This window comes from Panthera leo, chromosome D3, assembly GCF_018350215.1.
Source record: "Panthera leo isolate Ple1 chromosome D3, P.leo_Ple1_pat1.1, whole genome shotgun sequence".
In the NCBI taxonomy this organism is placed as follows: Eukaryota; Metazoa; Chordata; class Mammalia; order Carnivora; family Felidae; genus Panthera; species Panthera leo.
The window spans coordinates 43,548,070-43,565,881 of NC_056690.1; the positions used below are offsets into that span (position 1 = coordinate 43,548,070).

At 40.5% G+C, this 17,812-nt stretch overlaps 1 protein-coding gene across 1 annotated transcript; it reads right to left on the reverse strand.

The window, feature by feature from the left end:
- Nucleotides 1-657: 657 nt before the first annotated feature.
- Nucleotides 658-1,398, reverse strand: CETN1 (centrin 1). The gene has a single exon (XM_042910614.1). It carries the CDS (start codon nt 1,344-1,346, stop codon nt 828-830), a length of 519 nt encoding a protein of 172 aa, XP_042766548.1. The 5' UTR covers nt 1,347-1,398; the 3' UTR covers nt 658-827.
- Nucleotides 1,399-17,812: the final 16,414 nt, after the last annotated feature.

Here is a 17,812-nt window from a genome sequence, read left to right on the forward strand (position 1 = left end):
TAAAATACTAGTTGATCTTTCCAAGGACAGTTAAGTAGCTCAAAATGTATTATAATTTTTTAATTTCCTAAGCTAAGATCTTACATTTGTAAATATTTACTCAAAATCATTAGTTAGCTTAATCTCTTAAACAAATTATACTTTGCTTGGGCCAATATTAAAATTTATTCTGTAGCCCAGGTATACATCTGGTGCTAGATAATCCACAGTGATTTACATACAAATGAAGAATCATTTGTATGTGAGGAGAATAGTCAAAATTGCATAATTTACCACCACCCAAAGACAAGATTGTACTTTAGAACAGTATCTTTTCTGAGGCCAATTAAGTTGCTGCACTATTTTCCTTTAAACCAATATTCAGTTAAATGAAAAGTAATGGCTAGGAGGACCTACTGGCCAACTCTACCTCATCATGCTAGAAGAATGACTTGAATTTAAGAAATAATATGTGAAGCAAGATAATATAAGACCATCAAGGAAGTGACAAGCAAAATGCATGGCTGTTTGTCCCCAAGAAGCCAGCCGGCCTGCCTTCCGTTCAATGGTTGTTACCAATGCAGGGGAAAAGGTGAGCAAGAGGACTGAAGCATCAGGGCTCTTTAAAGCACTTCAAGTCTGCTTTTGAGAATTGAAAACTAAAACTCACATGAAAAGCATCTTTAAAATTCTATAATTGAGCCAGAGATTTGGAAATAGAAGTATATAGACAAATTGGGGTTGAAGATAGCGCTGTCCTCTAACTCAAGGTTTCGCAAAACGGAAGGACGCAGGGAACTCAATGAGCCACTCAATGTCTCTAACTATGCTCGAGGGAGAAACCCACTTTAATATAGGTTGGTCTTCTTCATGATCCGAAGAAACTCTTCCTCGTTCACTTCGCCATCTCCATCCCGATCGGCTTCGTCTATCATTTCCTGCAGCTCCTCGTCAGTGAGGTTTTCCCCTAACTCGTTGGCCACGCGCTTTAGGTTTTTGAAAGAGATCTTCCCAGTTTCATCGTCATCAAAGAGCCTGAAAGCCTTCAGGATTTCTTCTTTGGTGTCTTTCTCGGCCATCTTCTGAGTCATCACGGCCAAAAAGTCATTGAAACTGATTTTCCCTGTGCCTTCCTTGTCCACTTCGGAGATCATCTTCTTCATCTCCTCCTTCCTGGGCTCAAAGCCCAGTGCTCTCATGGCCACCTTCAGCTCCTTCACATCGATGGTCCCACTTCCGTCAGCATCGAAGAGGTCAAATGCTTCACGAACTTCTTGCTTCTGATCTTCAGTGAGTTCAGGCTTAGGACCCACTTTTCTTTTCTGGCTGGTAGAGGCCACATTTGGCTTCTTAAAGCTGGAAGCCATCCTTCTGTGACGGTTGTTACCTTTAACGGTGCCACCGCAGAGTCACCGCGCTTGCGCAGGGGTGACGCCACCCAGAGCGCAGGCGCAGGGCGTCTCCCTCCTCTTTCCCAAGTTTACCCTTGTGTTCTCCCAGTGAGACCTGGGTGCCTAAGCCTGCCACGTCTGTGAAATCTTACTGACTTTATAAACAGCTCCTTCAGTTATCACCTTGTTTCAATGAGCTGAGTCTTGGGCTGGCAAGAAGTGCCTGTAGGCACATTGTCTTCCATAATGCACACCCTCCAGCCCAGGCCATATGTCAGCATCCAGAGGACCAGGTTTATAGGGTTATTTGGAAGTCCTTCCTCTCTCCTTTTCCATACAACATAAAACAAACAAGCAAGCAAGCAAGCAAAAAAAAAAAAAAAAAAAAAAAAAAAGCCTTCTTGGAATTAAAAAGCCAAACCCAAACAAAAACCCCCTCAGTCTGAGGTTACCTAAGGCTAAATTTAGTATAATCAAGAGAGAGCTTGATTCCTTGGCATTAAATGTGGGGAAGAAGGAGAGAGAATATTAAGTCACACCATGTGTTCAACTTGACATAAATGGAAAACAGATAAAATGGAAAAAGTTATGTATAAAATTTGTAGAAGTTTGTCTCCTGACATTACACTCAACAATAATAAAACTTCACTAGCTTATTCAGCATACACTGAAATATGAAATGTAATATCCAAACGTATGATTTACTTTCAGCATTTCAATTTTACATGTGCAGTGTAATTGCACTTGAATAACAGTCTTAATTTCATTCACTCCACTTTTCATTTGGAGGGGGTTTGAAATACTACTTTTTGGTATTTTTTAAAAACTCCAGCAGCAAATTTGCTCTTACTGTTTATCATCTAGTCCGAGCGATGCTGAAACCCCCACTCTGACTTTCCTGCTTTGGCAGTGAGAACAGGAGTGTATAATGCAGTACACGTTGGAACTAAAAATCGCCTCCTGAGAACAAAGGGGCAAGAGAAAAATGGGAGCATTTTAAGTGAAAACAAAGAAAAGGGTCATCAAGTAAGCCCATAAAAGAATTGCCTTTAGAATTGCTGTATATTTCTTTAAATGTTTTTTTAATCTGACATTTTTTTAGTATTCTTTCCCCCTCGAATCTTAACTTATTACTACTTGATCAGTTACAAAAAGAGAACTTTCAAAAATTTTCATTGAAGGTTTTGTAACCCCAGCATCTAAAACAATGCTTGACACATAGTGGGTAGATTAACAAATAATTTGTTGAATAACAGAATGAGAGTTCATATTGGTTTTAAAATACTTTTAGGGGCGGGGCGCCTGGGTGGCTCAGTCGGTTAAGCAACCGGCTTCGGCTCAGGTCATGATCTCCCAGTTTGTGGGTTCGAGCCCTGTGTTGGGCTCTGTGCTGACAGCTTGGAGCCTGGAGCGTGCTTTCGATTCTGTGTCTCCTTCTCTCTCTGCCCCTTCCCCATTTGTGCTCTGTCTCTCTCTATCAAAAATAAATAAACATAAAAAAAAATTTTTTTTAATACTTCTAAGGGCACCTAGGAGGCTCGGTCATTAAGCGTCTGACTTGGGCCTCAGGTCATGGTCTCACAGTTCATGAGTTCGAGCCCCTGCTTTGGATCCTCTGTCTCCCTGTCTCTCTGCCCCTCACCCCATTTCGAAAATAAATAAACATTAAAAACAAAATAAAATACTTCTGAATCATCCAAATAAAACAAACAAACTCCCCAAAGGATTACGCTGGGAGTGTTTTATAAATTCAGTTTTTTTAAGTTAGTGATCAGATGTTATTTACGTGACATGTGTATTAGCCAAATTGTACTACCTGTGCCAGTTGATATGTGACATGATGGACAGAGGGCCTGACCACAGGGTTTTTAAAGGTCAAGGAAACTTACCTGCAACATCTCCTACCCACTGCCTCCCAGCAGTTGACACAGTGTCAGCCCAAAGTAGACTTTGGCCAGTAGACACTGCCATTGCCCATCTTCCAACACTGTAAATCCTCCTGCTTTTTTAACTAGATCAAAAAGCCCGGGATCTTATCCCAGCCCTGTGCCTTATTATCTCTGTGACTTGAGAAAGTCACTTAACCTCCCAAACTCAGTTGAGACATCTACAAAGTAGAGATACTAATGTAGCTTTCTAATAGGGCTCCTGTGCATGTTCAGTGAGCTACTCCAGGAACGGTTCCCTAGTGAGGCCAAAGAGTGCTGGGTAATTGTTAGTTGAATCTGAAATTTTCCTAGACATTGTGCATTTCTTTTGACACCCACTCCTCTGCCCAAATTCAAGCCAGGCTATGATGTGTTGGGAAAAACTGAAGGATAGAAGCTGCCTTATATAGAGCTACATTTGGGCCAAGCTGAGCTCAAAGCAAAACGGTTGTCATAGTTTCCAGATGTATGCAATCAGCAGTCACAACTAGGGGCCACCAAGAGCACCTTTCATTGAAAACAGTGCCCCCAGCCAGAGTCAGCTGTTGGTGAGGAGTTACTTTATGTTCATAATCTGTAATCTGATTTTAAAAAGGGAAGAGAAACTTACATGGATTGTGTGCCTAGTATTGGGCTTGCTCCTTGCATTGGTCTCATTAAATCCTTGCCATCATTTCCCCATTTTGTGGATGAAGAAAAATGAGACCCAAGAGAGGTCAGTAACATATCCAATGGCACATAGCCAATAAATGGCGGTTCTGGGATTTAAACCTTGGCCCGTCTGAGTCCAAGGCTGAGGCTTTGTTCACCACAGCATCTGCCTTCTCTAAAGATTGAAATTATTACCAAGATGTAGTATCACTGGGAAGATATGGTTCTGACTTTCTTCCTTAAATGTAACAATAATTAAGCATCTTGCCTAGAAAGATTTAACAGGATTTTGTAGGATCTCAGACAGGGTCCCTTTCTAGGGCAAGCCAGTGAGAAAAAGAGCAATATGCTTGGCATTTGCATTTGTTCTTCAATTCTGCCTCATTCCATTCCCTGTTTTCAGCTCCTGGTACAAGTTAGTGAGAAGCAGTCTGGGCCAAGTGCTTTCAGTTGACGTTAGCAAGAGTCTATCTAGTGCTTATGAAAATCAACTTCGTTGCTTTAAAGTCACTTTTTTTTAAAGTTCTAATAAGACTGACATAAAGTAAATGAGATGTCCAGAAAAGCAATGGATATGAGTGGTTTTGTTTTGTTTTTGCACTTAAAACTTTTGTGCCCTAATGTCCTAGGCAATATGCTAAATCAGTTGTTGATTTTCTGAGAGGGGGAAAGGAGATGCTTGTTTAAATTTGGTCATGGAAGCTTAACGGCTGGAAGGGGGAAAAAAAGAGGTGCTGGAATTCCACAACGGGGTCTGGAGTCAGTCAAGACCAAGAGAAAGGACCCATGCAGCTTGCTTATTCTAATTATTCGGTTTTCCATTTGACCTGCATGGCATGAAAAAGGTGAGGCTCAGGAGTCTTTTAAAATTTAAGTTGCACTCAGCAAATTCAGCAAATTCCAGGTGCCACCCAAGGCAGAAAACATGCATAATAAAGTTTCTTTATTGCTGCCTGTTTACTTTCAACAAATGCAGAACAGAGAAAATGCAAATGTTTGACACTTGTGCATAAGCAGGACAACTGTGCCAGCGTGGTGGATGGGTGATTCCCAAACCAACAATAACATAACTACGCTATTTATTCTTGAATGCGTGGAGCCATTTACAAGAAATGGCCTCAGCAGTAAGAGTTTTACAATCCCGGTGGTCTTTGAATGAGACTATGAAGTCCAGTCCAGTGACTCAACCCAAGCCTTTTTGGCAAGCCCAGGAATAGACTTCAGTGTCCAGCCAAAGGCTACATAATTTCTCATTTCATGAACCCCAGAAATAAAGAAATACTCCTCTCAGATACAAAATCAGACTGTGTTTTAGAAAAGAATTTACCAGAATCTCACACCGCTTATCAAAATTGCATCCAAATACTCCTAATAGCAACAGAGATATAAAGCACTCCTTTGGGAACTAGGGAAACATTCCGAAGAAGTCTTCACCAAGCATGAAATGTCTTTATAATCCTGTGTTTTATTTAAAAAAAAAAATTGCTTTCTGCTTCATAGCATATTTCCCAGTTCTATTATAGTTTTAAATGATTGACCATCAAGCAAATTTGATTCCCTTGCAGAAAATGTACTGTGCTTATTTTGTGACTTTAAGTACACCCCAAGGATGTGACCAGCGGCTAGGGAACCTTTTGTGTTTTAGCAAACTCAGATGTAGGATCTAATGTAGAGCTTGAGGTGGAAAAAATAAATGTTTCCCTTTCCCTCCCAACCAAGATCCACTCCACTTATACATCATTTGGATTTGGGAGTTAAAATAGAAGGAGGAGGAAGGAAAAGTGTGAGGAGGAGAGGAAGGAAGATAAATGAATGTCCAGAGCACTTTGAACTTGCAAGGTGGAGTGAAATTAAATGCAACCAACAAAAGAATCGTTGTCTTCTCAGAGTCCAGATTGGTCCAAATTAAGCACTTCTTTGATGGAAACAAACTGAGAAAAGATACAATCTGTGTTGATATGAACTCAAAGCACAACCTCTCGGGATTTATGATCCAGGAGTTGTACTATCCTGTCGTCTGCAGAGGGCCCACAAGTGCAGGCATGCAACCAAAAATGCAGAACCAGGGGGTCTGGAAGTGGCTTGCTTGGATTTTTAAAATACCTCCTAGACTAAGCTATTGATTTACCCTTTGATCCACCTTCTTCTATTCTCAAAGGCCCCTGAGACATCAGCATCTAAACTGGCTCTGAGGCTGAAAATTGAGGAGAGTTTTCTGCTTACCAGGGATGGAAAGGTCAAAAGCCCACAGGGGTGTGAGTAACACCAGATGAGCCAAGTGGGGCTGCCTGTTCGGGGTGTATTTAGGGATTAGAGGTGACCTGGAGAGTTTGTGCCCTTTAAAAAGATATTGAAATTCAAATTTAAAAACAAAACAAACAAAATAACTGCACAGGCCCAAGAAAACAGGTCTTGTGGAAAACAGGTCAGGCGGACGTTGGCCTATGGGCTGCATGTTGTTCATCCAGTCCTTGAATTGGTCACTCCTTCTGCTGGTGTTTACCTACTAAGGATGCTTCTCAGAGAAAACGATGGAGACAGAGGGAAAATTGAATTCTAGCTCAAAGCCCATTCATGCCTAGTTCCTGAAGTGCAGCATAAAGATCTTTCCTGAAGGACAGACCATGCAAGAGCCAGCCCTACAGGGGAAAGTGAACTACTATCGATACAGCACTGATCTGTTTGATTTTGTCCCCTGAATCAGCTTGGGAGAGAAGGAGAAAGGAGCCTGCTCTGCCTGCCATGTCCCTGTGCCCTTATCCGCCAGTACCCCTTTGACCTAGAGGCCTCTGTGATTGCCAGTGAGACGGATCCAGGTATACTCTTAGAGGTCACCCCTGAGGTCCCATGCAAGGCACAGTGAGGGAACAGAAGAGCTGGGACTATGACCCTTTCCCACAGATGCCACAACAGCCCTGTTTTCAGAAGGCTGCTCCCCAACTCCTTGGGAACTGGGGAAACTATAAGTGACAGTAGATGGTAGGGGAAACTTAATGCCTTTTGTGAAGGGACTAGCATTAACAAAAAATTCTGAGAGGTAGATCATAAAAATCAGTTCCATGACTGCAATATACATTTTAAAATAAGCTTGTGAACTAAATTATAGTTCTGCGTTTCAAAATTTCGCAGTGTGTCAGCAAACAAAGCATCAAAGGAAACCAGTAGGTCATGTTAGAAATCCCTTCATCAACAAGTAGTCATATTACAGCTACCTCCTACTAAGCCTCTAAATGGGAAAGGGGCTACAAATTAGAGCGGTAGGAGAGGATGTCTCCTCATCCTTTCCAGTTGGCAGCTGACCATCCCCACATAGGTTTTTCATTGAGATGTTGGTTAAACATCTTTTGAAACTCAGAGGGAATTGCTGTTCCTCTTTTTTCCTTCAGGTTCTGCATTTGCTACTTTGCATCTAAAAAGTCCTTTCCGAATTCCTCTGGTTTCTGGATCATTCTTATCTGAAATCCATGTTCTTTTGTTTTGTTCTTGGTTTTTGTTTTTTTCCCTCGGCACTAGCCAGGGTTCCTTTTGCTCTGAATGCTGTGCATGGGATAAAGCTTAGAATGGAAACTGGGTCATTTACTTGTGGTATTGTTTTCAGTTGCACCTCATACAAAGTGTTTGTCTGTCAGGGTGATTTCAGTCCCCATTGCATTGGTGTGAGCCCACAGTTGGTTACTTTTAAAGCTCCCCGCATCCTCCAAGAACAGTTTCATACAGGCACTTTGAAAAATAACTTAAGGATAACAGAGGGGAATTTCAAGGGGAGAGAGAGGAACTACATGAGCTCTCAGATATAAACTTACACTTCAGACTCATCTACCAGTTGGGTTGGAAAAGGTTGGGGAGGTTATGTATCTTACCACAGATCCATCTATGTGAACTTTACAAAATCGTGAGTATTTAGTGAATCCTAAGGAAGTGGTAATTATTTACCCTTTCTTTCTGCTTAAAAAGTGTGAACATCCTGATTTCCCAGCAGTCAACTTTTAGACACTGAGGCATAACCTATACATTTTATCTTACATATTGTTCAAAACAAAGGAAAGGGCACCTTAGAATTCCTGGTTCATAGGGATTAATTTAGAATACATAAAAACAAATACATTTGAATTTAGCATGGGGGAACTCCAGAAATTTACAAGGCTAGGATTAATGTCTAGATAAATGCAATGTTCAGGAATTGTATTTTTTTAGTTTAGTGAAAAGTAACTCACCAGCAGAGAGAAATCTCTCCTCCTAATGACTGTGGTCATTCGCCTCTGCAGGATCCTATGGCAGCCCCAATGAGGAGAAGCCAGAGATACTGCATCTATATGCTACATTTTAATCTGAGATTAGTTGTCTAAATTGTGTCGGTGGTATGTTAATGCATAGGTGGTAACTACATGGCTTATGTGCACAGGGCAGTAAGGTGGTGGGCTCAGAGTCCTGGGTGCCTGCCCTTGAATACCAGCCCCACCCGCTACTAGGTACATGACCCCGGGCAAGCTAAGCTCCAAGCTCCTATAAAACGGGGTGGGAAAGCAGTTAGCTCATAGGATTGCAGTGGTGATTAAGTGAGCTAATCCATGTGAAGTGTTTAATACTGTACCTGGCCCATGGTAAATGCTCAGTTATTGTAGTGCTTTCGGATTTACAAAGCATTTCCATATACACATACTATCTCATTTAACGTCTCAAAAAGCCTACAATGTACATTTTATTATTGCCATGTTATCAATAAAGAACCTGATGTCTGAAATCCAGCCCCATTTTCGTATTCACAAAGCAAGCAGCAGCATTATGACTCAGCCCCCCTCCCCACCTCAACTCCAGTGCTCCTTCTCTATGGTGCCCCCTTTTAAGTTTTTTATTTTTTATTTATTTAAAAAAATTTTTTTTATATTTATTTATTTTTGAGACAGAGAGAGACAGAACATGAATGGGGGTAAGGTCAGAGAGAGAGGGAGACACAGAATCCAAAGCAGGCTCCACGCTCTGAGCTGTCAGGGCAGAACCCAATGCAGGACTCGAACTCACAAACCATGAGCTCGTGACCTGACTCGAAGTTGGATGCTTAACTAACTGGGCCACCCAGGAGCCCCTACAGTGCCCCCTTTTAAGCACAACACAGATGGACTACTTATTTTAAAGTTTATTTTTTTATTTATTTTGAGAAGGGAAGGAGGGGCAACGAGAGAGGGAGATGCTTAACTGACTGAGCCACCCAAGCACCCCTTTAAAGATTTTTTTTTAATGTTTATTTATTTTGAGAGAGAGAGTAAGCGAGCACGGGGGAGGGGCAGAGAGAGGGACAGAGAGAGAATCCCAAGCAAGCTCCTCACTATCAGCACAGAGCCTGATCAGGGGCTCTATCCCACCAACCCTGAGATCAGGACCTGAGCTGAAATCAAGAGTTGGACGTTTAACAAACTGAGCCACCCAAGCGCTCCATAGACTACTTATTTTAGATCTTCTTAAATCTAAGAGAATATCAAAGCTTGAAGCTTTATTCAATCAGGTTTAGCATAATGGGTAAAGCATGGGCTTTTGAGCCAAACATAGGAGGGTTTGAATACAAAGTTGCCCAACCTCTCAGTACCTAGCTCCTCCTTCACGATGCGACACAATCTTCTCTTTCTGTCACTAGACACAGTTTAAAGGAACATCCTATTCAATTAGATGATATGTATTCAATTAGATACATAGTTTAATTATTTAGTGGGGATGTACTTGGTGTTTTATAGGCTATTTCAATTCTCCTTAAGAATTGGTATGATACCATGATGTAAAATAACCATATTTGTAAAAAATATCACCATATTTGTATTGCTTCACCTTAAAATCTGTGTTGCCAAGGCCAGAATATGTATATTTAATAAAATATTTGGAGGGGCTGAGCTTGGATGGCAACATCACCCAGTTAGTTAAATAATTCAGCAGCAAAATATTGAACTGTTTTTTGGTGTCGTGGACTCAGTCACATGTTGGTGAGATTTTCATGGTGAGATTGTCATGTAACCCCTGGCTCTGTCACCTGTTTACTAACACGCATATGTTTTACTCATTGTCTAAACAAATCTCTCCTGTTTCACGTTTACAACTTATGATTGTCAGACTTACCTTTTACTAGTTTCTAAAATAATAGTCACTTAAATCAAAGAGATTTATTTCTGACTTTTGTATGGTACCAGCTCACCTGGCTGCTCAGATATTCCCAGGGCGCCAAGCCCCTTCAGTGTTATTGCTCCAGCCCTCCCAGGCAGTTTGCCCTTGTTACACAGTCCAAGATGGCTTCCCATCACCAGCGCCTTAGCCAGCAGGAAGGGAGCTGGGTTAGGCTCCTCTTGAGAAACAAATCCTCTCCACCCTACTAACCTACTCCTCTGATGCCCATAGCTATACAGACTTTGCACAGTTGAAACCTGGTGGTGCCTCACCTCAACTCGAGCCTCTCACTTTCTATTCTGGAGTTTCTCGGACATCACAGCAAGTACAACCCAGTGGTGTGGGAGAGTTAACACCTTGACCAGTGGTGGACAAGTATCAGTGGATATCTCCCTCCTTGTGTCTCACCGTCAGAAGGTACTATGGGATCAAGTGCTGGTCACCTGGGCTAGTGACGACCAACTCTGTAACACATTCTTGCATTGGCTCTCCCTCCTTCATTGTCATACTCTCCCTTGTCATCTTCACTTCTGCTCCCTGGGATCACTTCCCAAATAAACCTGTAGTCAAGCTTTAGCTTCAGGTTTTACCCTCAGGGGAGCCCAGGCCAAGAGAGGGGGAGCCTGCAAGACTTTCATGAACCAAAAGTTGCCCACATCCCTTCTGCTCACACTCCATTGGCCACATGTAGCTGCTGCCAGGGAGACTAAGAAGTGAGTTTATTGTGGGCTGCCATGCTCCCAGTTAAATTTTTTTTAATGTTTATTCATTTTTGAGAGACAGAGACAGAGCACAAGCAGGGGAGGGGCACAGAGAGAGAAAGGGAGATACAGGATCCAAAGTAGGCTCCAGGCTCTGAGCTGTCAGCATAGAGCCTGATGCAGGGCTGGAACTCAGAAACCACAAGATCATAACCTGAGCTGAAGCCAGCTGCCCAACCGACTGAGCCACCCAGGTGCCCCACCATGATCCCAGTTAAAAAGTCCATTACTGTGGGGGAAGTCTGCACATAATTTGTGTGCATATTTCTTTCAGTGAGACAAATGTGACTTTGCATGGTTAAAAATACAGCCTGGATAGACCAGGGGTTATGACCACCGAACTAAGAGATCTAAGATTTTGTTGTCCACATTCTTTGACTCATTTTTTTTCACTTAAAAAAATGTTTATTTATTTATTTTGAGAGAGAGACAATACAAGTGAGGGAGGGACAGAGAGAGAGAGAGAGGGAGAGAGAGAATCCCAAGCAAGATCCACACTGTCAGTGCAGATCCCAATGCAGGGCTCAATCTCATGAACTATGAGATCATGACCTGAGCCAAAACCAAGAGTCAGATACTTAACCAACTGAGCCACCCAGGTGCCTTTCTTCAACTCATTTTCTATGTGAACTTAAGTAGGTTGCTTGAGTCTTCTGTGCCTAAATTTCTTCATTTGTAAAATGGTGATAGTAATAACTCCTCTCATTCTGTGACGACATTACCAAACAGGTAATGTTTGCATTGCACAGAGTGCGATCCAGTTCATGCCATAGGTGGGTGAGCTCACCCAGCCCACTACCCTGGGAAACAGTGATCAGCACTGGGTAAACATTTGCTGCTTAAAACGTTGCCCTGAAGTGGGCTCTTGCAGATAATCTCTCCTCATTTCATCATTATTTCCTTATCTTCCAAAAGATTATCCACCTTTGGAATTTATCCTTTTAAAAATAATCACAAGGAGAAAAGAGGGAGGTTAAAATGACCCATGACACTTGTTATGTGAGCCTGCGGGACAAAACTACATTCTCTCTCTCCATCAATAACCTAAACTTTCAAACATGTAGGAATAGTTAAGGATTCCTTCTGGACTATTTTAAGGAGCAAATTTATTAGTTCTATAGCATCTCGTAATCCTGAGGTATTTAGGAAAACTACATTCTTTGGATTCTGAAACCCTGGCTGTTTCCCTGAGCTACTTCAAACAATGCAGCTTTTGCTGACGAAGCACTCCCTGGGCCAGCAGTGTTGTTGAATTGTAAGTAAATAATCTTGAAACAAATCCGTGGTTGACACACTGTCATATTATGTTTACTGCTCCAGAGGAGGGATTTATTCTGAGGATATTGAAAAATTCCATTGCTGTTTGGGGGAAGTGACAATTGGGATCACCCATAAATTAAAGCAACTGCCCTCTGTACCTAGATATGGCCCAAAATATTGTGCATGCACTAAAATGTCACATGAGAGATAGAACAGTGCTGGATAAAAATATATAACGTTACTAAATAAAAACAGATACCATGGATATGACGTTTAAATTGCCAAGTTTGGCTACAGCTAACGCCATACTTTTCCCAGGATTAATAACATGAGAGCTCTGAAGGTAGAGCAGAAAAACTAACTTCAGTTCAACAGCATTCTGCTTTGGTTTAGCATAGATTTCATGATGTAATTTAGGTTGCCTTCTTAAAAAGTAGTTTAGTATTTAATGATCCAGGTATGTCTTTCCTTGTAAGAAGGGTATTAGTATTGTAACTTTCCAAAAACCAGTACCTTCTCTGTCATCTCTATCTCCCCACGGCTGGCTCATTTGGGAGCTGGTCCAGCTTTGGGTGTTGGCAAGAGCAGTCATTTAATGTGGAGTGGGAACAAATGCTCAGGTGAGGAAGGCATCAACTACAGTCCTTGATTTCAGCAGGAACTTCTCTCTGCTAACTCCATCTAAATCACAGCAACATATAATTACAGAAAATCAAGAACAAAGCTAGGATTAAACTACAACATCCCTCTATGCACATAATAACCTTCCTTTGATACCTTCTACAATCTTTTAAATAGCAAACGTGTGCTTTTTTTTGACATGATTTCCATATGTAGAATGATGGTCATAGAGACAGGATAAGAGAGTTCTTCCACAATTGTGTAAAATTCAGCAGAGGGCAGTTCAACAAGGTGGAAAGAGCCAGAAGTGTTGCAAATAGTCGTAGCAGGATTGAAAATGGGAACAGGAGGTTGGGGGGGACTCCCTCCCTGTGGGTCAGGGAGAGCCTCCTTAGAGGAGGTCCCACTCCAGCATTCTGGCAGGGTGCTTATGAATTCTCCAGGAGGGCAGAAGAGCAGAAGCTTTCTTAGGTCAAGGGAATAATACCTACAGTACTAAGGAGTAGAAGCAAGAAAGTGAATAGCCAGTTCACTATCAGTTGAGTATCGGATGTGTGTGCATGAATGTGAGGAGGAGGTATACTTGGGGACAGCCTAGGCCCTGTGGAGGTCTACTGGGTAGTGGTACATGGAAGGCAGTGGCGGGGGGGGGGGGGGGGGGGGGGGGGGGGGGGGGGGGGGGGGGGAGGGGGATGGGCAGGGAAAGGCATGAGCCATGGAAGTCCTGAGAATGGGAGTCAGAGTCCTGGAATGTGATCGTTGTAGACCATCCAGGCCGGGTGGCCTATGGCCAGTATAGCACATCAGGATGACCGCAGTATTTCATCAGTTGTATGTCTCCTCTGGCCAGCCCTTAAAGACTCAGGTCCAGGGGCGCCTGGGTGGCGCAGTCGGTTAAGCGTCCGACTTCAGCCAGGTCACGATCTCGCGGTCCGTGAGTTCGAGCCCCGCGTCAGGCTCTGGGCTGATGGCTCGGAGCCTGGAGCCTGTTTCCGATTCTGTGTCTCCCTCTCTCTCTGACCCTCCCCTGTTCATGCTCTGTCTCTCTCTGTCCCAAAAATAAATTAAAAACGTTGAAAAAAAAATTTAAAAAAAAAAAAGACTCAGGTCTGCTGTAAGATCATGAAGGTCCTCAGCAGCAGCAGGAGAAGGGGTGGCCTCTTGCACAGCGGGTAGGATTGTCCATGGCTGCCTTTCAGGATCTCACCTCCGCCCACACCTGCCCTGACAGCCTGGTGGACCTTTTATGCCTTCATGCCTACACATTTTATGTGTTCTAGCCAACTAGACTCTTCATGTGTAAAGGAATTGGCAGGTCCCCCTTTATTTTGTTCCTCTTCCTTTTAAATCTATTCTGTTTTGGGGCGCCTGGGTGGCTCAGTCGGTTAAGCGTCCGACTTCAGCTCAGGTCACGATCTCGCGGTCTGTGAGTTCGAGCCCCGCATTGGGCTCTGGGCTAATGGCTCAGAGCCTGGAGCCTGCTTCCGATTCTGTGTTTCCCTCTCTCTCTGCCCCTCCCCCGTTCATGCTCTGTCTCTCTCTGTCTCAAAAATAAATAAACGTTAAAAAAATTTTTTTTTTAAAAATAAATCTATTCTGTTTTATTCTTTATAGTAGGGAATGTTGAACATTGAGATAATCAGTAAATATCCTCACTTGTGTCAGTTCCCTTCTGTGAAATTTCTCCACTTCTTTCTCCCTCCCTTTCCTCCTCCTCCTCTTCATGTACACACAACTGAGGGGGAATAGTATAAATGAACCCTCATGCACTCATCACCCAGCTTCAACGATTACCAACTCATGGTTAATATTTTCATCATTACCCTATCCCTAGGTTATTTTGAAGCAATTCCCAGACAGGTCACCTATAAATAGTTCAGTGTGAGCTAAGAAAAATTTGATTCCCTTGCCAATCTGATGTTCCCCACTTTAGCCATATATAAAAGTATTATTTTTCTGTTCATTGTCATCAGGGTGTTTGTTCTCAATTAGCAGTTATTGAAAAGCCATTCGTCACTTGAAAATACATTATATATGCAAAAAGTTTCTAGAATGTGTAATGTTAGAACTAAAATAATAGAATAATATTAGAGCAAACACCAGTATAACAATGATTGAGCTAGAGACAGAGGCGCATTTCCAGTATTTTTGAAGTCCTTTGTTTGCTTCCTCATTCTCTTCCCTCCAGTTACCCTGTGTCCTAAAATTTAAGCTAATCATTTCCCCCACATGTAGCTGTGTGTGAATTCGCTGTATGTAAGTTGGGACCTCTGAACAATATATTGTTTAGCTTTGCCTATTTGTGAACTTTTCATGGAAATGGAATCACTGAATCATATAAATACAGTCATATAAAAATAAAATCATATGGAAGTAAAAATCATTTAGATAGAATCACTGAAATACTGTTCTGTGACTTTTTTTACTTTAACATTTTTTTTAATGTTCATCCATGGATATATACTTTAAAACAGATTAAAAATATTCTTTTCTATTGCTAGTAGTTCAGGTGTTTGTTTTATGATTCTGAATGTTAGTGGGCTTTTTTCTCCCTTAAACAAGCTATTTATTTATTTATATATTTATTTAAAGTTTCAGGTATAGAATTTAATGATTCATCACTTATATACAACACCAAGTGCTTATCACAACGAGTGCCCTCCTTAATACCCATCACCCATTTAACCCATCCCCTCGCCCACCTCCCCTCTGGTAACCATTAGTTTGTTCTCTATAATTAAGAGTCTTGTTTTCTGTCTCTTTTTTCTTTGTTCATTTGTTTTGTTTCTTAAATTCCACGTATGAGTGGTATGATTATATGGTATTGTCTTTCTCTGATTAACTTATGTTGCTCAGCATTATACTTTCTAGCTCCATCCATGTCATTGCCAATGGCAAGATTTCATTCTTTTTATGGCTGAGTAATAGTCCATTGAATGTATAAACCACATCTTCTTTATCCATTCATCAATAGATGGACATTTGGGCTCTTTCCATAATTTGACATTATGGTAACTGGATTTTACAGAATTCTTTTTCTGCATATTCTAAGAAAACATGGTTTCCTATTTTAAGTTCTCATATATTACTTGACTTTTTAACATTGAGGCAATGTTATATTCTTATAATAAATCTAACTTAGTCATAATATATTATATTTTTCATACATTACTGGCTACAAGTTTGCTAATATTTTGTTTGGGGTTTTTGCATCTATGTCCAATTTTCTTCCTTTCTCCTATTGTCCTGGTAAAGTTTGGGCATTAAGATTAAGCTGGCATTGTGATATGAATTTGGAATTAGTCTCTCTTTTTCTATAATATGAAAATATTTCTATAATCTGAAAATAATTGTTTAATCCTTGAATGTTAGAACTCAACAGTAAAATAATGGGCCTGCTGTTTTCTCTGAGGAAAGATTTTGAATTACCTCACTTCCTTTGTGAATTCAATTTCTTTAATGTATGTAAAACCATTATGATTTTCTATTTCTTCTTGAGTCAACTTTGATCTTGAAAATTTTTCTAGTAATTTGTGTATTTCACTTATGACTCTGAAATTTGGTGGCATGAAGTTGTACATGGTAATATTATATAGTATTTTAAATCTCTTCTGCAACTATAGTTATGTCTCCTTTTCTGTTCCTAACATTATTTATGAATGCCTAATCTTTTTTTCTTGCCCAGGCTTGCCAGATGTTTGGCAATTTTATTAGTCTTTTCAAATAACCAATTTTTGGCTTTGTTTTTCGTTTTGTATCCCCCATTAATTTTGCCATCTTTTTTTAAAATCTACTTTTCTAAATTCATTGTTTTGTGTATTTATGTATTTATTTTATTTATTTTTATTGGAGTGTAGTTGACACTATGTTACATGAGTTTCAGGCATGCATTCAACATAGTAATTCAACACCTCTCTCTGTTATGCTATGCTCAGCACAAGTGTATCTTTGCTATCGTTATTATTTTCTTCCTATACTTTCTTTTGTTTTTCCTCCCCTGCTCCTCTTTTTAGCTCCTTAAGCAGCATGCTTAGCTCACTAATTTTCAGCTGTTATTTTTTAATATTATAGGCATTTAAGGCTAAAAATTTCTCTATATCCCTTTAGAATATCTTAATGTTTAATAATTATTAATAATTATTAACATGAGATTTTTTTAAAAAAATTTTTTTAACGTTTATTTATTTTTGAGACAGAGAGAGACAGAGCATGAACGGGGGAGGGGCAGAGAGAGAGGGAGACACAGAATCAGAAGCAGGCTCCAGGCTCTAAGCCATCAGCCCAGTGTCCGACGCGGGGCTCGAACTCACGAACCGTGAGGTCGTGACCTGAGCTGATGTCGGACGCTTAACTGACTGAGCCACCCAGGCGCCCCAACATGAGATTCTTAAAAATTGTTAATGTTAAGCAGTCTTTGCTATGACTTTACTGAGATGAAATACATTTCATCATGTTTTAAAATTTTGGTTTAATGGTTTATGATGCAACTACTTGAAAGTCTGGTTCTAAGATCAGTTTATCTCTATACTTGACTTTAATTATGATCATAGCTGAAAAAGATAATAAGTAAATACAAAATAAGTAAATAATAATAAGTAAATACAAAAATGAAAGGTGTGCATTGTTAGTGAACTTTTTTTTAATAGTTTCTGTTTTTAAATATCTTTTTTCCCTTTTTTAAAAATAGTATCCTTTTTTTTAATAGTTCCCAGCACCAGTTGTGCAAGATATTTCTTACTATTTGGTTCAGAAATTTCCATCTTCACTGTCTGAGGATGTTGCTTTTCCCTATATTTGGCAGATGGCTCAAAAACCACTGATATTCTTCATTTGGAAGAGTTAAAAAAAATAATTTTTTTCCAAGTCTAAGTAGCCAGACAAAAGAGTTTTAAGAAGTGAAACATCTTTTCGGCAAGAAAGTTACAAAATAATCGAAAGATTTCTAAACATATTATGCAGAGACTATCTTTTCTCTTGCTTTTTTTTTTTAATGTTTGACATAAAACATTTTACTAAGTTTCATTTCAGTTAAGCCCCCTACTGCCTTATGGGTATTTCATTACATCTTATCTTA